The following is a 23,343-nucleotide window of genomic DNA, read 5'->3' as shown; positions in this document are numbered from 1 at the left end:
GCCATTAAAAGGGGATTGGACAGGTTTCTGGAGGAAAAATCCATTATGGGGTACAAGCCATGATGTGTATGCGCAACCTCCTGATTTTAGAAATGGGTTATGTCAGAATGCCAGATGTAAGGGAGGGCACCAGGATGAGGTCTCTTGTTATCTGGTGTGCTCCCTGGGGCATTTGGTGGGCCGCTGTGAGATACAGGAAGCTGGACTAGATGGGCCTATGGCCTGATCCAGTGGGGTTGTTCTTATGTTCTAGATTCTCTATCATTGGAGAAATATTTAGGCAGAGGCTGGATAACCATCTATCAGGGATGTTGTAGCTGTGGACAGCTTGCATTGGCAGAGTGTTTGACTTGAACTTGTAGGTCTCTTGCAACTTAATTATTCTTGTATAAGTTCACAGTCAGGTAGCTAAGAAAGTAAGTCATAGGAACAGCAATTGTAACAAGAATAAGCATTGATAGTTCATGGTAGGTCAATAAAGTCCAGTCAAGTCACTGACTGCATTGCATTGCAATTAAAAAAAGTATCTATGTAGTCATATAGCTTTTGTACTACTGAGGAGTATGTGTGTATTTGCTGCCATATATACTACGCTTGAAAAATCACAGTTTTTCTGTAAGTTATATCTCTGTGTGAAGTTGCATTTGAGTATTGATTTCCAATGAGAAAATTAACACACACCCATGTTAATATTATTGTAATGTTCACAAATGTAAATGTTTGCACTTCATGGTTATTATTCCTTAATTCTCTGCATAGAAGTTTGGCAAGAACGAATGTGAATGAGAAATCTATGCTATTTTTGGGTCAGATTTCTTCTCTGTGTGGAAAGGTGTATTATCACTTCCTTAATTTTATTAATGAAATGCAGTGTAACTTCTATGTGTGTATTGAAGAGCTGATCTCATTGGAGTAGCATGTCATCTTATTTCTAGGGTACATTTGGGTTATGATCACAATGGCTTGAATTCAGACCCTTAGGGCAAAATCCTAACCAGATCTACTCAGAAGTAAGTCCTATTGTGTTCAATGGAACTTACTCCCAGGAAAGTGAGGTTAGGATTGCTGCCTTAGTTGCAGTTTAGAGAGTTGCTTGGGAAGAAAATACAACTTTTCTTGCAAATGGATCTTTAGTTTCTCTTAACTGTTGCTGTTTCAGGATAATCAGTTTCAAAAATATGAGAAATAGACATAGTACCATTTTTTCCACAACTTCTTATATATGAATGGCTTATTTTTTTTCTAAATCTGTTTGTCCAGGACTGCATGTCCAGGACTGCCTATATTTTTACAGCAAAAAACACTTTGGTATAAAAGCACAGTTCAACACTCTGCCCAGTTCAGGTTTTTTTGTTTTTTGTTTTTTTTAAATGTCCAAACAACAGAGGAGTATGTGTCCTAAAGTTATGGTGGAGTGAGATTTGCAGTTTGCAACAGGAGTAGCACATTTGTTTGGTTGCATGTTCCTTGTAAGAATTTCCATGTTCTCTTGGTTTTTAGAACATGATGCAGATGGCATCAAAACTAGCCTGCTTGTGAAAATAATGGTTCATGCAGGTGGTCTGTTTATGTGAGCTCCACAGGGCAGGAGGCTTTTCTCCTGCATTATAATAATGCAAGATCTTGGCTTTTCTCCTGTGATTCAGGAAAAAGTGATTTTGTTGTTGTTGTTTTAATGTGGGTCATGTCCTTTGTATGAATGCTCTTCTTCAGTGTTAACACTGAAGAAGACTTTGACTGGGTAACAATAGTTACATGTGCAGAACTGTCTAAAATGTAATTGGCACTCTCCCATTCTTTCCTAACTTAACCCACTGCCTCAGACTTTGCTCATATAAGGGTAGGTCCTAAGACAGATTCAAAACCTGCTCAGGTTTTGTCTAATGTGAGTTTGCCGTAGGAGAGAGCTCCGTAATTGGAAACAGCTACTGAGAGCTCTTCGTATTCTTGCTCCTTGGATCTGTTGTATGGATGACATCATTTGGAGGGCATCCTTGATGGGTCCAGTTGCCAAATAGTGTCTGACCCTTTATAAATGTGTTTTCTGGGTTACAAGTTTGTAGAGAAACATGTGCATCCATTTTTTTCCCTACAGGTAGGAGCTTTATTTGTTTTGCCCTGCAGTGTAAGTCGCATGTTGATTCCTCTGCCTAATCAATTGAGTACAAAAAAATGGAAGGAATATATGGCCCGGAAACCAAAAGTCATCAATAGTGAGTATGCATTTTAGCCACATCCACATTTTTCCAGCTTCTTGGAAAGTTGTTGACATTGCTAGCATTATGTCTGCTCCCAAACATCTGCACTGAAGGGCAGTTTCTGATAATTGTTTTTCTGTCCAAGCAAGGAGACCTGATCAAAGAGTCAAAGTAAGAGCATGAAAAGAGCCCTCCTGGTCTATGTAGTCCCACTTTCTCATTTCTGCAATGGTCAATCATGCTTTTGGAAAATGCACAACCAAGGCATGACCTTGCCCTGTTGATGTTCCCCAGAAACTGGTACCCCGTGTTTTATTTCCTCTGAACCTCAAGGTTCATATAGCCATCATCACTAATAACTGGTGATAGACCTCACTTCAATTTGTCTAATCTCCTTTCAAAGGTATCTAGTGGCTGTCTTGTGGCAGTGAGTTCCTTTAATTATGTATAGGCAACATTTGAACAGGAATTGCTGGCAGCAGTTAGGATGGCTGCAGTTTGAGCTGGCAGGAGTTAGGATTGCTGCAGTTTGAACTGCTGCCAGTGATTTAGATTAGGAAGCAATCTGCACTCTTAACTAGAAGAAAGTAACATTGAACGTAGTGGAACATACTTCTGAGTAAACATATATAGGACTACGCTATCAGACTTATCACATCAAATATTCTTACACTTAAAAAAATTTTTAGTTCTCTATTTAGAATGATAACATTTATCTGTCTTGTGTGTAAAAAGGGTAGAATATATATTAAAATTAAAAACACAAGAAATGTGGAAGAAATCTTATAAGAATTATCTTATTTCATTTGGCCATTAAAGTTTGAGCATCTCTATTATATTTTTATCCTACCATTCTCTCAGGATCTCAGACGTCCCCTGTGTCCGTGGGGGTTCCATTCCAGAACCTCCTGCGGTTAAGTGAAACTGTGGATATGGGCAAACACTGCTCCCCAACCCTCTGGAGCCGAGGGGAGCTCTGTTCCCCTTGCCTCCAAAGGGTCATTTCAGCCCAGCAGAGGCCGCACATATCCGTCCACGGCCTCTGCCGGACTCAGGCTGAGCTTTAGAGTGAAAAATACGTGACTTCTGGTTTTCTAAAGACAAACAAACAAGAAGGAAGTGACATTTTTAATGCCTTATAAGGCATTGGGAGGTATGGGGAACCTTCCTCGTGCCTCCCAATGCCTTAAAAGGCATTAAAAATGTCACTTCGTTTTTTTTTAAAAACTGGATGTCATGTATTTTTCACTCTAAGGTCAGTGTGAGCCTAGAAAAGGCCACAGAAGGACATGCGTGGCCTCTGCTGGGCTCAGAGGTGAAGCAAGGAGGGGAGCAGAGCTTGCCTCCTAACGGGGTGTGGGGGGTGCACAAGCAGGGGCCCTGTTGACCCAGTATGCAAATAAGTGAATCCACGGATACAGGCCCTCCACCCATACTACATTATCCTTACCTTTTGCCATTTAACCTCACAACAGTTAGGTTATGCTAAAAGACATAAGTAGCTTTCAAATCACCTCTTGTGACTGGCTAAAGATTTGAATCTGCATCTCCAACTTGTAATTGTAGGAAAAAAGTTGTAGTTCAACTTTTTAACCAGTTCACAAAACTGGTCCAAACTGATAATGACTTTTCTCATATAAACAAGAGCTTACACATGCCCATTAAATGCATTGATCTGAATAACAGAAAAGGCTTCTCCAAATTATATAGTGGGGTTTTTTATGTATAGTTAATGTAAGTAGCTAACATAAATGTAATATTTATTCAGACCTAATCCTGGTTTTCAGTATGTATACGAATTGTTAACAGTGAGACTTTGCACTTTGTATGTATCTTTGCTCCCACAACTCCTTCTGCTCTTGTTAGTTCCAGAAGTTGAACTGAAGGGAGAAACTTGCAACTACTATTTCTTAGTGCAAGGCAATGGCTGCGGTGGATGTAAAGCAACACTGATCTATTCTGCCAGTCAGATCAATGGCTCAGTCACTCTTGCAGAAACAATTGGAAGACTGACCACAAAGGCGTGTGAACCAGAAGCAGGTAACTCAGTTTTTAACCATTATATGGAGTTGAAATACAGTGGCAGAAAATCTGCATGGTTTTCATTCTAAGCAGATAAGCAATTTTATCTGAGCAATTTTCTTTTAATTTTTTGAATGCATTAACACTTGGAGTTTTTAAATAGTAATCATTTTAATAGAGTGTTTGGAAATTGAGGTAGTCCATTTTGTGATCATCCTAGTAACTTGACTCCTTTGACAAGGAATGCAATCTGACTACAGTTTAGTTTCTCTGAGTTTTACCATTCACTTTGATGAGATAGCTTTAGAATCTGTACTGAATACACAATCTTATTATGATTATATTGGTTAGGTGGTAGTTTCTTCCATTACATTTTCCAGCCAAATAGGTCACTTTTCCAAAACCAGAGATTCTGCTCATCGTTATTTTGACTTTATTCTTTAGATTTTTTTTTTCAGTGGAGCTGAATCTCAGAATTGGCTCTCAGACAACACCAGAGAAAAGATGTTTCCTATATCCACTATTGACTGGCTATAGTGGGAAAACTGCTAATAAAACTATCTTTCAATATTGCACCCTGATCTGAGGAGAAACTGATTTTTTCTGACATGAACAGTCATCACTTTGCTTATGTACACACATTGCTGAATAATATCGTTCGTTAAGCATCTGAGCACTCTATAGTAGGTAAACAGATTCACCTCTTTACAGCCATTCCTCTTTAGCTTCTAAATTATTGAACAATATGGAATAATGTCCACCCAATACCTGCAGTTTTCAGTGGATGATTTTAATTACCTTCAGGTTCCTGAGTCGTTGCTTGGTTTGAAATTGGGGAAGTACTGTAATCTTTCCCACCAGGTTGACTAGAGGCCCTTTTCTTTGTTTTCTCCTGTATGATGTAATTTGACTTGCCTGCTTGAGCTTTTACCTCTGCAAATACCTCTTTTGAAGTGTACCCACTTCCTGCTTGTTGTGTTATATATTCTGAGTTGCTTGCTGATCCTGTAGAGGGACACCTTATAGGTTTGGGTGGTCTTACCTTCAGAATTGGTTTGTTTCCAGCTTACCTTCGGTGGAAAAAAATGAGATGATCTAGTGTGCCATATTTGGCACTGGGTTGCTCATTCAGGGCTCAGTCCTATCCTGTGCTGCTGCAGCCACAATGCAGCCCTAAGGTAAGGGAACAAACTTTCCCTTACTTGAGGAGGCCTCCATGACTGTCCCCCATTGCAGTGCGCAGTGTACATCTTGTTGGCATAGCTGCATCTGTGCCAGAAAGCTGGATAGGTTTGGGCCCTTAGTGTATTGAGAAATGAGCCATAGATAGAATATTTCCAACCCTGGTGTATCTGTGACTGTTGAATGTAAAGCTTCTGTTTTGGGTGCCTCATGTTTCCTGATAGTCATTCTTATTGTAAAAATTCAAAATTAAGTACAATTTGATCACTTCAACAGTTTTTAAAGTTGTCTCTTGTCTCACCCACACATGAACCAAATCCCTGTCTACACAGGTTTGTCTGGTGAACTTCTTCAGTCTCTCCCCCATGTCTATGAACTTCAGATTTTAGAGAGAGAGAAGAAACTGGCTTGCATCCAAGCATTGGCTTTGAATCAGTTCCTGAGTAAGTAAGGGAGAAAACAGCTATCCAATGAACTGAAAAAAACCAAATTTATCTTCATTTGGGGCTTAATATGACAGTATTTACATTATTAACTCTGGAGATACTAGTAGGTTCAAATAATGTTTATAAGCATTGTTGTGAAGAAAAATTAGAATTAGACATAAGGTAACATTCTGCTAAGATGATGAATTCTTTTGTTAACCCCTTCAGGTTAACCGCAGATTGACTTTTATGTTTGCTTGTTTTTTTAATCTTTTAGGAAGACAGGAATTAGCCAGACAACAACCAACTGTCTCACCTGATGAACTGACAGCACTACTGTCAAGCACCAGGAAACATTTCTTAGACTTATGGAATGCTAGCCTTCCAAACAGCAATCATCCACTAGCAGTTGTCAAAACAGAAGGCCACAGGATAACTTGTGGTAGGTACCTTTTAGCTGCTTTTATATTGTCATTTGGAAAGTTGCCCACCAGCAGATACTTTGTTGTTTTTCCCCTAAATAGCATCTGTAAGAATCCGTCTGTGTTGAGGCTCTTGCTGCATTTCATTTTCATTTCATTTTGTCCCTCAAAATGCAGGAACTAAATTTTTGTGGGTTTTCCTGACATGATTTTTTCCCCACCTATAATTAAACTGTTCCCCCCCCCTTTAATACATGCTCATTTTCATACTGTAGCCTCCAGTATAAATTTAATTCAGTGGGCCAATAAGAGGGTGAACGGTGATCAATTTTTGAAGGGTTTTTAGTACTTTATTACATAGTTTTTACTACTTCTATTAGAGAAAATTAAGACAGTATCTTCATGAATGGGTACACAGATGCAATAGTGTGACTCTTCACCCTAGTCCTCTAAATAAAATGGTGTGAGATAGACTCATATTGTGATGAATGTAGCTGAAGACAATGTTATATAGACAGTTGTTGCCATATAGGTTTTATAAATCAAGAGATTTATGAAGAATATGTTCTATTGGTCCAACTTAGAAATAAGCAAGCTTTTGAGTTGCCCCGAACTCTTTGTCAGGCATAATAGGGAGCTAGTTCTTTCTCTGATGCATCTGGTCCCAATTGTGAGCACAAACAAATATTCTGCAATAGACTGAATTTATTTGATTCCTTCCGTTTTCCCTCTCTTTTCTTTGTCTCAGGTGTGGAGCTGAATGTTTCAAACCCATTGGAATGGCCAGAGAGAAGTGTCCTTCACAACTTAGAAAATGTTGAAAAAATTAAGCAAAAAACAAGGTAATAGGATGTCTTTACGCTCTTCCTTTGTAAACTGACAAACTATATAAATAGCACTGCCCCAGCCTCCCATCTGCACTCCTATAATTCGCATTTGTCACTCTGGTTTGTAGTGTTGCTGAAGTATGCCATGTGCCATCTTATTTTTCATACCAGAGGTTCTGAACAACTGCTGGGTCATAAAGACAGCCAAAAAGAATCAGCAACATTGCTTGATGCTAAAGAGCTGTTGAAGTATTTTACTCCAGAAGGACTGCCTGTTGGGGATCTTCAGCCTTTACGTGCTCAAAAAAGGTAATGTCTTGACACATGCATGCCACGCTGGGCAAGGAGTGGCTCATTCGTGACATGGGGTAATGTAGGTTGCATCAGCAGCAGATTGTGGGGGGAGGGCGGCAGATTCGACGTGCCAAGTCTGCTGACACTTTTGTTTGGTCTGCCATAGACTTGAGCCACTTTGATCCATGTTCCACCTGCTAAAATCAAATAAAAAGTGGATCATCTAATCACCCCTGCTAATTGGGTAAGAGGCACTTTTTCAAGTGGGTGCTCCATTTTTTAGCAGGGCGAGAGTAACTGGCCCACCTCATCCCAGCAGTGTCTGTTCTAGTGGCTGTCTGCTGGTATTCATTTGCATCTTTTTAGATTGTGAGCCCTTTTGGGACAGGGAGCCATTTAGTTATTTGATTTTTCTCTGTAAACCGCTTTGTGAACTTTTAGTTGAAAAGCGGTATATAAATACTGTTAATAATAATAATAATAATCTGCCTCCTTACTGTGTTCCTTGCACAATTTCTTTAAATGCAGAAGTGCAAGACTTCTGGTTTTATTTACAGGAACTCTTGCCCATAAATGAAACCAGAAGTCCTGGACTTCTGCATTTGAAGTAACCCCGGGAGGAGCACAGTAAGGTGCTTTTTGTTCATAGTGCAGAGACAGCAGTGGTGGACTCTTGGTGGCTCTCGGCTCCATTCCAGGTTGTGCCACCCCTAAAGCTGGGTATAGTTTGTAAATGGAGATGGCACTATTCTGCTAACTTCAAAGAGTAAGAACTTCTGAAAGTACTCGGCTTCCTCTGAAGCTCTTTTGTGTGGGTATTTTGATAATGTAGATCCTCAAAAGTGGCATCTTAGATGAGGCCTGGTCAGGCATGTGCTTGGGGGTCCATGCCTGTGCCTGACCTCACCCTGTTTCCTGGTCCACTCTGGCTGCCACTGCTCCCTCCATCACTCTGCAAACTCCAGCTGAGTATGCTTAACAGGCAATATTCATGGAGAACTAATAGCAGCAGGCCAAGGCATCTAGAAAAATTCAAATGTTGTCAATCCCTAATAAAGGAGGAGCAGTTTTCTGATCCTGCTACTGCTTTTTCTCCCCCCCCCCCAGTAAGCACAATACTCGGGGGTACATTGGTAGGAATGGATGGGAGCCTTACTTTGTGCTACGATAGTTGTATAGAGAAGGATTCATATCTGTAGTCCAGTTCTTTAGTAGACTAGGCAGCACGTAAGGGGGGAGAGAATTGTTGGGGAGCAGAGGTGGTGCAAAGGAGGATTCTTTTCAGAAGATAAGGTGGCTGGTACTTGACCAAGCAGTGCAATGTTGGGAGGGCCCCCACTTATTTCTTGCCCAAGAATGTCCAAAATCTTACGATGACCTTGTAAAAAATGGTAAATAGATTTTCTTAGTAATAAATAACAATAACAGTCTGCAGCAGGGTTCACAAACTGTGAGTTGGGACCCACTGGCGGGTCGTGACCTGATTTTGGTGGGTCGCCAATGGTGATGGAAAGATCAGATAACTAATTGCCTCAAACTCCTGAGGCTATTGAAAAATCAGATACTCTACCTGCTATTGCCCTGTAAAGAGCTGAGCTCCTGCAGTTTGCAAGCAAGTGTAAATATAGAGTTTATCTCTCTATTTGAGGAACTTTTTTTCTGGTCATTATTATTATGACCTAAAAAAAAATTTCTTTACCCAACATGTAAATTAATGTGTGGAACTCCTTGCCACAGGATGTGGTGATGGCATCTGGCCTAGATGTATTTAAAAGGGGATTGGACAGATTCCTGGAGGAAAAGTCCATCACAGGTTACAGACCATGATGGTTATATGCAACATCCTGGTTTAAGAAGTAGGCTATCTCAGAATGCTAGATGCAAGGAAGTGGCAACAGAATGCAGGCAACAGGTATTTTTGTCTTATATACTCCCTGAGGGATCCAGTGGGCCACTGTGGGAAACAGAAAGCCAGTTTAGATGGGTCTTTGGCCTGTTCCAGTAGAGCTTTTCTTATGTTCTTAGAACTTTTCACCATGATATGACAAGTGGTTGTTTGCAGAGTTTCTTACAAAGAGGAACACTTTTTAAAATTGCATTTGCAACCTATATTCTAAAGCACCCGTCTCTAAACCGTGGACCACTGCATGCTGAAAAAGCTGTCCTGGTGTGGTGCTTTCTATTCCATGCTACAGCCTCCTCTTTCCATCTGATCTTCTCAGAAACCTGCACCAGTTGGCCGCTTTTACTCAGAAATTGGGTGTGTAGAGCCTGCTGCGACAATGGGCAATCGAAGTGACTGCCCAGCACCGACTTCTGAGAAGATCAGATGGAAATTGAGGAGGCTGTGGAGTGGAATGGAAAGCGCCACACCTGGATGGCTTTTCCAGCATGCTGGACCCACTGTTCTAAAGTGATGCAGTCTATTATGCTACCTCATTCTGCTGCATATGTAGACCAGGCTCCTTTTCTTGTGCATTATCTCCTTTTCAGATTGCAGTGCTAAGGGTAGGAACTATCTGGTTTTTTAATCTTTGTAAGGCACCTTGTCATATTTTAAACATGTAATCACAGTTGTCTGATAAGATTGCACACTGGCAGCAATGTGACAGATTTTTCCCACGTAGCTTATAAGAATATATTCTGTTTACTATAAATAAGAAATAACTGTGAATTACAATGAATGTTTCCTCTTTTCAGCGAAAATGCTTTTCTTCTGACACCAGAGCTTACACCTCGAAAGCTGAGAAATTTGCCTTTTGAAAAAGCTACTGGTTGCCATTATCACGGTCTTGAGTAAGTTGCTACCTTTATAGGGGTCGGTGAACTGTTTCATACCTCTTATTAAATGTAAATCCAGGTTTAGAATTCATTTAAACACACACATGTGAGTGGAAGCTTCACTTGAATTTGTTAGTCTGTATAGAAATAATTGATTGTGGTGCCTTGATTCAGATAGTTGTGCATTTTCAATGTTATTGAGTACTCAAGAGTTCTGCACTACCATTATGGCAGGATGAGGGCAACCAAAGGAGGCATTGTGATGGAAAAGGCAAGTTGTGATTAAAGGACATAGAGGACCCAATCCTATCCAATTTTCCAGTGCCAATGGAGTGTGCCCTGCATCCTTTGGTGGGGTGGCAGTCACAGAGGCCTCCTCAAGGTATGGGAACATCTGTTCCCTTACCTCTGGGCTGCATTGCAGCTGCACCGGTGCTGGAAAATTGGATAGGATTGGGCCCTGTGTCTGTTCTGAAGCCCCATGTGCATCTTCTGTGGCCACAGATCCACACAGAGGCTGTGTACCTTTGTTTTTGTGTTCTGCAACACAAAGTAGACCTAGCTATGTTTAGGGCTATGTTCGATCCACTTTACATGATGGCCAACTCAGCTCAGCAGGGGTAGTGGGAGAGTTCTGTGAGTTTTTCAGCTTACCCACAGCTCATCCCATACAGTACTGGACATGTGCAAGATAGTACCCCTTCTGGGAGTGGCCTAAACTTGTATGAGCTTCCTCAACTAGGGTAAATGTCAAGGTTGGTACTATCAACCAACTGTAGGACTGTCATGAATGTTTTGACAAAACTAGGATATTTTTTGTCTTCTCCGTGCCCAGATCTCTGCTGCACCCTCACAAAATCATAACAGAAATGGAGGAAAGTCAAATTTTCTCCATTGTCTTGAACTGCAGCATCATCCCTGGAGAAGCTTGCCTTGTGTTTGGTGGTGCTTTTCTGCCTAGCGCTCTCATATTGAGCATGAAATACAGGAAGAGTTAAGTAGAGCAATCTGCTTCAGACAGTTTAGTCATGACTTCAAAGGACTTCTCCAAGCTTTCATGGATGAAGCTAGTGGTTGTCATTGATCATTATTTGGAATTGGATTGTGCATGCTGAGAATCAACACTAGGTTCTTTATTAATGGTAACTCTCCTCAGAAGATGAAATACAAAAGAAGAAGAAGAAGGTTGGGTAAAAACAAAGTATGTGACCCACAATTTTGCTGAGACTTCCAAAGCAGCACAGGGCCCAATCCTATCCAACTTTCCAGCACCAGTGCAACCACAATGCAGCCCCCAGGTAAGGGAACAAATGTTCCCATACCTTGAGGAAGCCTCTGTGTTTGCCTCACCACCACAGAATGCAATGCATGCCCCATTGGCATGACTTAATGGCACTAGAACAGCGGATAGGATTGGGCCCATAGTTGAGTTAAGTATGTGGAGTTGCAGATCCTAATTTGCCCTATTTACTTAACTATTACGAGATCAAAAGTCAAACATTTTGCATCATTAATCATATGGCTTTCACAGACCAACTCTCTACTTGTTGCTTAGTCCCACAGAGTTTGGGAGGGTTGTGGTGGCTCAGTGGTAGAGTGCTTACCTTGCACTCAGAAGTTTCAGTTATAATCCCTGGTATAACGTAGGACTGGCAAATACCCACCTGAAACATCTTAATATCATATAGGGGTGGTTGTAGTGACAATTCAATGATGAGAACCCAGGAAGTTAAGTTCATCTTGGCAGTTTGGAGTAGAGTAGTCAGTTCAAATTCACATAGGATCATGGGCAGCTTGCTTGCTTGAATATTATTTTAGGGGGACTGTTCAAAACTAGCAGCTTGGAATCTCCTGTTTGTGTTCCTTTTGTGCTGTTTCTGATCCTTTAAAACTGGGGTGTCAAACAAAAGGTCCATGGGCCGAATGTAGACCCTGGAAATAATTTATCCAGCCCCCATTATAATTGGGCTTTCCTAGCTTGATACTTGGGCTCTCCCATGTCTTGAAAATGTAAACAAGATTTGCACATTTTCTTTTCTGTCATTTGCAGCTAATGAGTTTCTATGTGAGAACAAAGTGCTGATTTCAGGCCGTCATCTGCTATCTAATGATGTTACTTCCTGCTTAATGATGTCACTTCTGGTCTTCAGCAGGCACCATGAATGCTAACTTTGACCCTCTGTATGAAACAAGTTTGACATCCCTGCTCTAAACCAAAAGTAGTTCTTCCACAATCTTTCCTGCTTTCATGAATTATCAAGCACAGCTAGATGGTTTTTATAAAAAATGGGGGGGGGGGGGAGAAGGGAAAGATGCTGCTTTAAGAAGAGTGAACAGAATAGTAGACTTACTTGGGATAAATTAATATTTCAACTTTGTACAATGGGCTGCAATTCCTACTGAGAATATAAATAAGGAAAATCAAATACCATGAAATGGATAAGCAGCAAGAATTTCAGCTTATCAGATAATGGGCTTGTTTCTAGTGTTAAAATTAAATTCATTACTTAAGTTGATTAAAATGTCTCTTTCTGGGGGGGGGGGAAATAGACTTCTGGCTGTGTATGACAATATTGTCTTGCTAGTAGAAAATTACAGTATATAATGTGCTGATGCTCAGATAATCATAACAGAAACCATGGCATGCATTGAACCAGGGTTGATTGAATTGTTAGGCAGACTGATCCCATCCATCTGATCTGTTAAAGTGGAACATGATACTGAATGGAACCTCCATACCCCAAGGCAACTGCTTGGAAATCCCAGTCGCTGGAGCACAAACAGTGAGGGGAGGGTACTTGTCATCTCGCCCTGATTTTGTGGGCCTCTTGGAAGCATCTTTTTTGCTACTCTTGAAAACGCGGTGCTGGGCTCTGGATCAGTCCTGTGATCCAGCAGGATGGTGATTATACTCTTTTTTTTTTTTTTTTAAACCTATATGCAGCTGAGAATGTGCTGCTCTGGGTGCTCTATTTGAGATTACTTTGGTTAAGTATTTAGTGCTTGGCCATCTATTCATGCCTTCCTCTTGAACGCTGAGTGAAGAAAGGGGAGCAGCACAAATGTGAGTAGAGACAAGACATCGAATGAGCTTTTCTTGCCTTAGCATGTGACTCAAGAGTGTCTGCCATTAAAATTCACTCCAGTTCTTCACCTGAATGGGATTTTTTGAAATCCTCCAAGGATAGTAGGCTGCATAGTTTGTCTTGGATTTCGTAATAGATGAGGTATGTTTATAGACAGATTAGTGCAGTGGTGTAGCTAGAGGGGGTTCAGGGGTAGCAATTGTACAGGGCTGCAGGCTGCCTGGGGCAACAGTCTGACCACATGCCTGCACGGTTGCCCCCCTCCCCCGCAGTCACCACTTGCAAAAAGTGCTGGAAAAAACAGCACTGCAAGAGGGGCAGCAGGGATCACAGTTTCTGGCCGCTCACTCCCCTTTCCCCATAAATTTTTTAATTTTTTTTTAAACTGTAAGTGTGCTGTCACACCCGGAAGTGAAGTCACTTCCGGGTGTGACCAGGGCATAATGTTTAACTTTGCCCTAGGCTCAAGGGTGGCTTGCTGCGCCACTGAATTAATCACATACTGAGGCCAGGGAAGCTATATGCATGCTCTGACTCAAATATTGTGAGGAATGGACGAAGTGTAATTTGAATTTGCTACTAAGGCCTGCAGATGAAGACTTGGGTTGACTTCCATTTGGCATGTGTTAATCTTTGATGCTACACAGGGTAAACTGATTATTCATGTTTGTATTATTATCCCAACCTTCCTCCAAGGTTCTCAGAGTTCCCTTCTTCCCAGTTTATTCTCATAAAATGCCTGAGAGGTAGATTAGGATGACAAGTCAGGCTGAATGGGAATTTGAATTTGGGCCTCCTCTGGCCTGGGTTGACAATCCACCATGCTGTAAGTATATAGAGTTATATCACACAAAATTATGCAAAATCAATGTGATTTAAAAAATATTCTTATAAATAAGCTGTGGATTAGGATTTTGTATCTTGTAGCACAGTGCCGATTGCTTAAAATGAAACCCAGCTGAATGCCTGAGATCAGTTTTCATTCATTTTCATAGCAGATCACATGAGTAACCTTTCAGACTAGCAGTGCAAATAAGGGAGACAAAGCAGACATTTCTGCATCTAAAGATAAAACCAAGAATCTTTAGTTGGAGGGAAGGGAAAAAAATGCCAGGTCTGTTATAGTGCTGCCGGGTTTTAAACTCACTTTTAATTTTTGTTTTAGATTTTGTCTAGATAACAAGAGAGCTTTGGAAAGAGACGTGGTATTAGCTGAACTTCAGACACGACTTATCCGTTATGAAACTCAAACCACATGTACAAAGGAGTACTGCCCTGTGCCGTGTGTCTTGAGCCCTCTACCGTCTCCAGCTGTTTTGTCAGAGCCTGGAAGTATCCCTGATGCAGAGTCTTTGCAAAAGGAACTCCAAATGGAGGCATCCAGGCTAAAACGCAGATCAAAAGACTTGGATAGCTCTTATCCCAAGAGGTAGTAGTCTAATTTTATTTTATTTTTTAAAGTGAGAGTCCTCTCTTTTGCACAAATCAATCTGAAAGTTTTCTGTGGCTGGCTAAATGTTTAGATGATCTTAATCCTTGGTGATCATTCTCCCCTGCCCCAATTTATTTTTTCAAATGTAGCTTTATTGAAAGAATACTTGAAGGTACTTTCAGTTGTCAGAGGATTGCAAGATGCTCATTGGGGGTTGCATCTTCAGTCAAGTGATGTCATTTAGTTTTCTAGATCAAACAGAATGACCAGTTATGTAGAGAAAAGTGTATGCTTTCTCTTAGATAAGAGACTGGTGATTTTCAATTGCAGAAGTGCAAAATTGTTGCAGTAAGAATGAACTATATTTTAAAAGTCTGTCTGGTTTCCCCTGCTCTCTTTTCTAGGTTAATGAAATCTGAAAGTTCAGATTCTCTGTTGTCTCAAGGAAGTGGAAGCAGCGGTGGCCACTATTCAGGAGCTGTCACAAGGCAGCACCTGGAAACATCCAGCTCTCTGTCTTCTATGGCTGTCAAACAGGCTTGCAATCCATTGCACAAGGTTATCACACAGAGCAGCTCCACAAAACAAAGGTGTGCTAAAGAACCAGAAATATTGAAACCAGCAAAGGAATCACGGTCTCAGAAGCATACTCGGGTAAAGGATTTTTCACAGGAGCTAAAAATAGTGGTTTCTTTTTCTCTTTTTCATGCCTAGATGTAAGAAGCAGGACCAGAGTGCAAGTTAAGATTTACTGTGTTAGAGTCATAAATACCTCTTACTCGGTATGAGACCCACAGACTTATCAGATCCTCCCAGCCTTTCCAGTGAACCTGTTTGAAGTTCGTACTGAATCCTTTCCCTGCTGCATCCACTGCTTTTGCAATTGTTCTCTTACTCATATATTGTGTGCCCCCAAGTCATGAGCAAATGCGTGAGGCATGTTGTACTACTATTACAAGTATGCAGGATAAGTGATGGTCCCTGAAATGACATTAGCAGCAGGCTGGTTTACTCCGCAATAAAATCTTCAGCTTATAGAGCTAGGGCTGTTTTGAAGCTTTGGGAATATTTCTTCACATAACACAATGCACACACAAGAATAATCATAGACCTGGAAATTGTTACATAGGAAGGAGCTTTAAGTAAATGGTCAGCAGGGGAAAGGAATTAAAGAATATTCAACAGCAACAACAAGAAATATAAATAAGTGTGTTATGGTTTAGAAAATTTCATCTTAAAAGGACAGTATTTTAGGTGGACACCCAAAAATGGAAAGCACAAATGTAACAATTTTTGTGAGCATATGTCCTATCCAGCTAGACCAGTGGTTCTCAAACATTTTAGAGGCCCTAGAGGCTGCTGCCTGATTTATAAATGTCATGGGGTGTGGCAGTAATGGTGATTGTGCAGCAGTGCTCCCCCCTCCAAGTAGCAGCTTGCTTAATGCTTGATGCACATAGCCTAACCTGCCCTGTCAGTTTTGCAATCACCAAAAATTGGATCACAACCCACTGATGCGTCCATGACCCACAGGTTGAGAACCATGAAACTAAACTCATTAGGGAGCTGTGATTGCCCATAGCTGCTTGTCAAATGTACCCCTGGGAGCAAGCCTGAGTCTACCTCTGTGGAACTTGTGAAAGTCCAGGCTAAAGGGAGATGTCTTTGTATCCAACCCACTTGATCATCATTCTGTTCAGATGAAAATGCCAATTGACAAGCAAGGCACATAATGTAATTGGCCTGAAACTGTTATATATGCCTGTATTTTTTCTCTAAGATGCTGAAGGAGGTGGTGACTAAAACCCTTGAGAAGAATGGCATTGCTGAAGACCACAAGTGCTTTGTGACATGTAGCCAGCGTCTGTTTGAGATATCCAAGTTTTATTTAAAGGTACTTGAGTCTCCCAAAGTCCAGAATAGCACATAATTTAATATGCTGGTGGTTTAAAAGTTGAAAGCTGACAGGGGAAGCGTGGGATGTGTTTAGCTGAAGTGCCTGCTAGTTTCCTGTAACCAGTACTTTTTCCAGGGGTGGGAGGGTGTTATGCAAATTTGTTTAATTTCAGGGTTTATTAATAAAGCCTTAACATGGACTTCATTCATTAAGAACTGAGCTCAAAAAGATAGCAGCCTTTGCATCAGCACTCCAGTTCTGTCAATTGTTCACTCGTTCACAATTCTGCTCGTGGTGGAGCACTGCAGCTATAGAGATTTAAGACCACTGCTGACCTTCTATCCCAGACCTGTCAGTGCCTGGGCTTGGGGAGCTACAGTAGCCCAGCTTAGATGTGCAATTCCAGCTAACCATGACATCACAAACCACCCTGGTATATGCCTCTCCCAACCTTGTTCCAGATGAACTACTAGTATTGCGGTGTGATGCATGATGTATGGATGTTTGTCTGCCCACCATTGGACATGAGATTTACTTTAATATAAAAATTACTGCTGACTATTTACAGTCCTTTCACCTATTATAAGGCTATGAACTCAGGTTTGTCCTCATGAATACTCTTCACAAGGAGCTGCAACCAATCCCAGCTCTTTGACGAGTGCACTCGTCAGATACATGCATTTTCAGTCACCCACTTGTTGCTTTCATATGCTCTATCCATATGCCTTCTGAGGGCTTCCCCGGGCCTCCCAATGCCTTATAAGGCAATAAAAACATCATTTCCACTTTCACAGAGAAACTGGAAGTGACATTTTTCACTGTTGGGCTCAATCTGAGCCTGGCAGAAGCCGCAGACAGATGCCTGTGACCTCTGCTGGGCTTCGGTGGGTGGCGGCGTTTGGCTGTATCCATGGTTTAACTGCCGGAGGTTCTGAAACTGAACCTCTGTGGAGAAGGGGAAGGGGGGAGAGAATGCATGTACACTTAAGACTGATTTGATTTTTTTTAAAAGCCTGCACTTAAACATGAAGTGCATGAGATAGCCCTTTTGACAGAGAGTTTGTTAATTTCAGACACTGGATAAAATTTTTCTTGCAGAATTGAAGTTGTGTTTTACTTCTACCCACCTGCATCCCGAGCCTCTGTTGTGGTTTGTTGACGTGCATACACACAAGTACAAGGCAGCACTGAAGTTGGAGGGTTTTTGAACACTTCCTGCTCTTTGTGCACCTCTGCAGCTTTGAAATCTAGCTGCTCAACTTCAGAAACCAGCCTTATCCCTTGGAACCACCCTTGATAGATCCAGTCTCATGCTCATTGTTGTAGGAGATTAGCAGGGTATTAGCAATCCTCGAAAGAGAGCCACAAACCAGAGTAAGGTATATGCCAGAGCTTTTAGTGCAGTTTACTAATCCAGCACACCTCACCTCCGTAAGGAACATGGGCAGTATCTGCATAAGTAACTTGGGTGTATCTCCATGATGATGTCTGCTAGCCCATGTGGCTCACTATGATAATAGTGGGGTTAGAAGGGGTGGCTCAATCATATTGCAAGGATTTAGCACATTGATATTTCCTCGGTTTGTGTGCCCATATTTACATTTCATTGGTAAAATGCTGAATCAATTGTGCTTTAAGCTACCATGCTAGCATATGCTAAGAGACTTCCATTGTGGGTGGGCCATTATTGTAGTGCAGAGGTTTCCAAGTGTGCACTGTAGCACCTGAGGACACTGTGTGGCTTCTTCTTCCTGGCTCACTAGGCCAACACTGTGCAAATAGCTTGAGATCTCACAAGAGCTCATGCTGTTCTCAGGAGATCTCACACAACATTGGCCTGAAAAGAGGTCGTACAGTGCCCCTGTGAGTGTGATGGGTGGTTCAGTGTGGTTTTCAGGCTGCCAAAGCCCCAGTGATTTTGGGAACCACTGTTATATTGGCTAAATTAAATGACAAAACTACGTACCTCATTTCATGTTCTTTTTCTCATTTGCAACTATTTCTCAGTATTTATTGTGAATACATTCTCTTTTCCCATGTTCCTGCTCTTCTTTTTCCACTACCCACCTAACCAGCGGCCTATGTGACTTTGTACATAATATTACAAAGCCACATTTGTCACGATGTTGTGGATGCTCATAAGTAAACAAGGGTCACTATAGCCACTGCCTGTAATGGCAGTGTGGTCAAGTGCCAGAGGGTGGTTGAAGGGGCTGATGAGACACAGTAATGAGAAGAACAAAGAAGGAAAATGGCCGACAAGGTATATTTTTGTAAATGTTTGATTATGTTGAATATGCTGTGTTGAATAATGACTATCAAAATTAGGGAGTGCTTGATCCAATGCAAATTTCTACTCCTATTTTCTTGTTGCATAGTGACTTATTAAAATGCTAACTTATTTATTCCTTCCATCTCGTTATGCTCTAAACATTGAGATTGGTAGTACTAGCATATTTCTAAAGCTGTGTTTTTTATACTTAGGATCTGAAAACGTCCAGGGGTCTGTTTGATGAAATGAAGAAAGCTGCAAACAGCAATGTTAAACAGGTGATGCTTTTACTTTCCTGCCTCCCTCTCTGAAACTATTATTTATTTATTTTTCATATTTTTATATCACCCTTCCTCCAAAGAGCTCAGGGCAGTGTACACAGCTGCTCCCTTCCTTTTGTCCTCATAGCAACAAGGTAGGTGAGGCTGAGAGAAAGTGACTGGCCCAAGGTCACCCAGGAAGCTTCATGGCTGAGGGGGGATTCGAACCTGGATCTTCCGGGTCTAAGTCCACCTCCTAAACCACTACACCACCCTAATGCTCTGGCCTGTGGTGGTGGTAGGAGAATGGCACAGCATGGCCTGTGTTACAGCATTTCCTAATACTAGAATCTGATAAAATAATCCTTCCCCAAAAAGGATAGGCAACCTTTTTGTTTCCTGAACTCCACAATATTGGAGAACACGGCTGCTGAGGCTTCCCTTGCTCTTCAAAATAGAGCTCTTTTTCTGGTTTTCAGTGTCCTATAGCTTCTCGAGCACTGCCTATAATGGTCTACTAGGTAAATACAAAGACGTGGATTTGTATTAATTTATGTAATGTGACCTAATTTTTGGTGGGGATTCTTTTTCTTTTTTTTTGTCCAGCATAGAAACTTTGCCAGGTCTTATTTATCCAGACACAGGCAACAGTTCTAGTAGTATTTAACTGTTGGATCGCCTTTTAAAAATCCTCAAACCTTAACAAGAACCACCTCAGGAATAAGTACGTTACATAAGAACATAAGAACAGCCCCACTGGATCAGGCCATAGGCCCATCTAGTCCAGCTTCCTGTATCTCACAGCGGCCCACCAAATGCCTCAGGGAGCACACCAGATAACAAGAGACCTCATCCTGGTGCCCTCCCTTGCATCTGGCATTCTGACATAGCCCATTTCTAAAATCAGGAGGTTGCGCATACACATCATGGCTTGTACCCCGTAATGGATTTTTCCTCCAGAAACCTGTCCAATCCACTTTTAAAGGCGTCTAGGCTAGATGCCAGCACCACATCCTGTGGCAAGGAGTTCCACAGACCGACCACACGCCGAGTAAAGAAATATTTTCTTTTGTCTGTCCTAACCCGCCCAACACTCAATTTGAGTGGATGTCCCCTGGTTCTGGTATTATGTGAGAGTGTAAAGAGCATCTCCCTATCCACTCTGTCCATCCCCTGCATAATTTTGTATGTCTCAATCATGTCCCCCCTCAGGCATCTCTTTTCTAGGCTGAAGAGGCCCAAACGCCGTAGCCTTTCCTCATAAGGAAAGTGCCCCAGCCCCGTAATAATTTTAGTCGCTCTCTTTTGCACCTTTTCCATTTCCACTATGTCTTTTTTGAGATGCGGTGACCAGAACTGGACACAATACTCCAGGTGTGACCTTACCATAGATTTGTACAACGGCATTATAATATTAGCCGTTTTGTTCTCAGTACCCTTCCTAATGATCCCAAGCATAGAATTGGCCTTCTTCACTGCCGCCGCACATTGGGTCGACACTTTCATCGACCTGTCCACCACCACCCCAAGATCTCTCTCCTGATCTGTCACAGACAGCTCAGAACCCATCAGCCTATATCTAAAGTTTTGATTTTTTGCCCCAGTGTGCATGACTTTACACTTACTTACATTGAAGCGCATCTGCCATTTTGCTGCCCATTCTGCCAGTCTGGAGAGATCCTTCTGGAGCTCCTCACAATCACTTCTGGTCTTCACCACTCAGAAAAGTTTGGTGTCGTCTGCAAACTTAGCCACCTCACTGCTCAACCCTGTCTCCAGGTCATTTATGAAGAGGTTGAAAAGCACCGGTCCCAGGACAGATCCTTGGGGCACACCGCTTTTCACCTCTCTCCATTGTGAAAATTGCCCATTGACACCCACTCTCTGCTTCCTGGCCTCCAACCAGTTCTCAATTCATGAGAGGACCTGTCCTCTAATTCCCTGACTGTGGAGTTTTTTCAGTAGCCTTTGGTGAGGGACCGTGTCAAACACCTTCTGAAAGTCCAGATATATAATGTCTACGGGTTCTCCTGCATCCACATGCCTGTTGACCTTTTCAAAGAATTCTATAAGGTTCGTGAGGCAAGACTTACCCTTACAGAAGCCATGCTGACTCTCCCTCAGCAAGGCCTGTTCGTCTATGTGTTTTGAGATCCTATCTTTGATGAGGCATTCCACCATCTTACCCGGTATGGATGTTAGGCTGACCGGCCTATAGTTTCCCGGGTCCCCCCTCTTTCCCTTTTTAAAGATAGGCGTGACATTTGCTATCCTCCAGCATTTTGTGCTGCATTACTGACTCTGGGCTCGCAGATGTAGTTTCTTTTCTTGCTATAAGGCTGAAGTTCATCAGCTGCAAAATAGTGGCTCACCAGGATGGACATACAGTCAGAATTATGGGACAGGATGCTTTCCATGCTTCGTGCAAGAATTTGTTTTCAGTACCGGACCTCTACGCCCTTCCCATCCTATCCCCCTGCAACTTTCATTATTTCAATAGCCTAATTGGGGGGGGGGAGTCCTTTTTGTTGTTACTGTTGATGAATAATTGACATGATATGAAACACCTTACTGATCCCACTATAAATCACCCAGAGATCTAGTGGATTTGACTTCTGCTGTCCCCCAAGCTATTGTTATTTCTAGTTCTAGTTATATTTCTTTGGATATTTTAACAGGTTGTTGAATGGGTTTTAGAAAAGACCAAAGAGAAATGACAAATTCCTGAGCCTGGACTGTTTCATGGAGAGATGTTTTTGCATAAGTACAACACATGAACCTTGTTCAAGTGCCACCTGTAACCAACATGTTCAACATGATATGCTCAAAAGTCTTCAGTGTTAGGAATTACCTTAAAGTAAGCAATTTTTAATATATACACACAAGTATTTATTATGATTCAGTGTATCAGAGGATAAGCCCTCTGCTTGTTCTTTTGTAGAGCTTGTACAGGTTTTTATTGACAATAATAAAGGCCAAGTATTTTAGCAGTCAACAGTGTTATCTGTTTTTCCTGTTTGCACAATTTAAGAGGCGCTTACTTCTGTAAGCACCTTTTTGTGGTTTACAAATTAGACATAAAAGGTTGACAAGATGGCATAATTGTCTAGCATTTTGCAGCAATAACTTGTAAAAAAATGTCACTTTGGCTGTGACATTTGGCTGTGAAAACCCTAAAACTGGAGAAGACAAAAATCCAACAGGTGAAACATTCCTTTAAGCTAGAATCAACCCACACAATCCAATCTGTAGAATGCCACAGTCAGTACCAGTTTGGTACTGAGCAAATGCTCCAGTAAACCGAGAGTTCTGTTGTCAGCTTATTCTGTGATGTACTCTGCTGATAGACTTGTTTCAATTCAGTATTGTATCACGAAGACTATTTTTTCCTGCTCATTTTACCACATTGTTCTTTCCACACACGCCACTGGTATCTTACCAAAATCTACCCATAGGACAGTACACATCCTGGCTGTGGGGCAGGCCAGTCCTAGGCTGTCGTAGTGCCAAAAATGGCTGCTGCGGTATCCTATGTGCGCTAGGCAGCTGGCAGCGGCTCCTTGGTAGAAGGGAACATTTGTCCCCTTCCTCTGACTAAGTAGCCCCGCAATGGGGCTACTCGACTCTGCAGTGGCTCTTTAGCCAGCTCAAAATTTAAAAGCTTTGTGTCAGGCCATGAGGCCTGACACGGGGCTCTGGATCTGGCGGACCTGAGCTCTGCCAGTCCCACCCTGCTCCCTCCTGCCATGCCTTCTCCCCCACCCCAGAAAGCCTTCCCCACACCCCCACTCACCTCTGGACCACCCGGCGCTCTGGGTGAGTGCCGGACTGCGGGCCCAGTGTGGTCTCGTGCTGGTCTTGCTCCAGCTCTGGGCCTGTGGTACTGCTCACAAATGTGCCTTATGGAACATTTGTGACCGTGCATGCCAGCAGTGAGCCAGTATGCGAAGATCAGGATTGGGCCCTGTGTTGGGGGTGGTGGTGGTGAATAATAATAATAATAACAGGTATTTATATACCGCCTTTTCTTGGTCTTTATTCAAGACTTTATTCAACATGGTTTCCATAGGCAGGCTTTATTTAAATCCCTTATTAAATAGGGATTTTTACAATCCCTACAGTGAATGGGTTGTGGCATTGTTAATGTTTCTCAATAAAACAGAACCTGCTAAAATGGGGGGGGGGGAAACAACCCACCAAGACATAAGTAGCCATGGTGATCCATGGGGGGGGCATAAGGGGAGC

The 23,343-nt window shown here is 41.9% G+C and overlaps 1 protein-coding gene across 5 annotated transcripts in view; it reads left to right on the top strand.

Moving 5' to 3' along the window:
• The window catches only part of MTBP (MDM2 binding protein), a 42,706-nt gene extending 20,594 nt beyond the window's left edge, over nucleotides 1–22,112 (top strand). For 4 of the 5 annotated variants that reach the window (XM_066623753.1, XM_066623752.1, XM_066623751.1 and 1 more), the window contains 13 exons: nucleotides 760–832; nucleotides 2,096–2,213; nucleotides 4,065–4,238; nucleotides 5,735–5,845; nucleotides 6,105–6,269; nucleotides 6,998–7,091; nucleotides 7,248–7,385; nucleotides 10,071–10,166; nucleotides 14,403–14,666; nucleotides 15,074–15,323; nucleotides 16,450–16,563; nucleotides 19,051–19,116; nucleotides 21,777–22,112. In XM_066623753.1, coding sequence (XP_066479850.1) covers nucleotides 760–832; nucleotides 2,096–2,213; nucleotides 4,065–4,238; nucleotides 5,735–5,845; nucleotides 6,105–6,269; nucleotides 6,998–7,091; nucleotides 7,248–7,385; nucleotides 10,071–10,166; nucleotides 14,403–14,666; nucleotides 15,074–15,323; nucleotides 16,450–16,563; nucleotides 19,051–19,116; nucleotides 21,777–21,815 — 1,702 coding nt within the window. In that variant the 3' untranslated portion in view covers nucleotides 21,816–22,112. The remainder of the gene's footprint in view (nucleotides 1–759; nucleotides 833–2,095; nucleotides 2,214–4,064; nucleotides 4,239–5,734; nucleotides 5,846–6,104; nucleotides 6,270–6,997; nucleotides 7,092–7,247; nucleotides 7,386–10,070; nucleotides 10,167–14,402; nucleotides 14,667–15,073; nucleotides 15,324–16,449; nucleotides 16,564–19,050; nucleotides 19,117–21,776) is intronic. The other variant, XM_066623754.1, reaches the window with a different exon arrangement.
• Nucleotides 22,113–23,343: the final 1,231 nt, after the last annotated feature.

This window comes from Tiliqua scincoides, chromosome 4 (assembly GCF_035046505.1).
Source record: "Tiliqua scincoides isolate rTilSci1 chromosome 4, rTilSci1.hap2, whole genome shotgun sequence".
In the NCBI taxonomy this organism is placed as follows: domain Eukaryota; kingdom Metazoa; phylum Chordata; class Lepidosauria; order Squamata; family Scincidae; genus Tiliqua; species Tiliqua scincoides.
The sequence above is the reverse complement of the archived record's forward strand: the minus strand, read 5'-3'. Positions and strand labels throughout refer to the sequence as shown.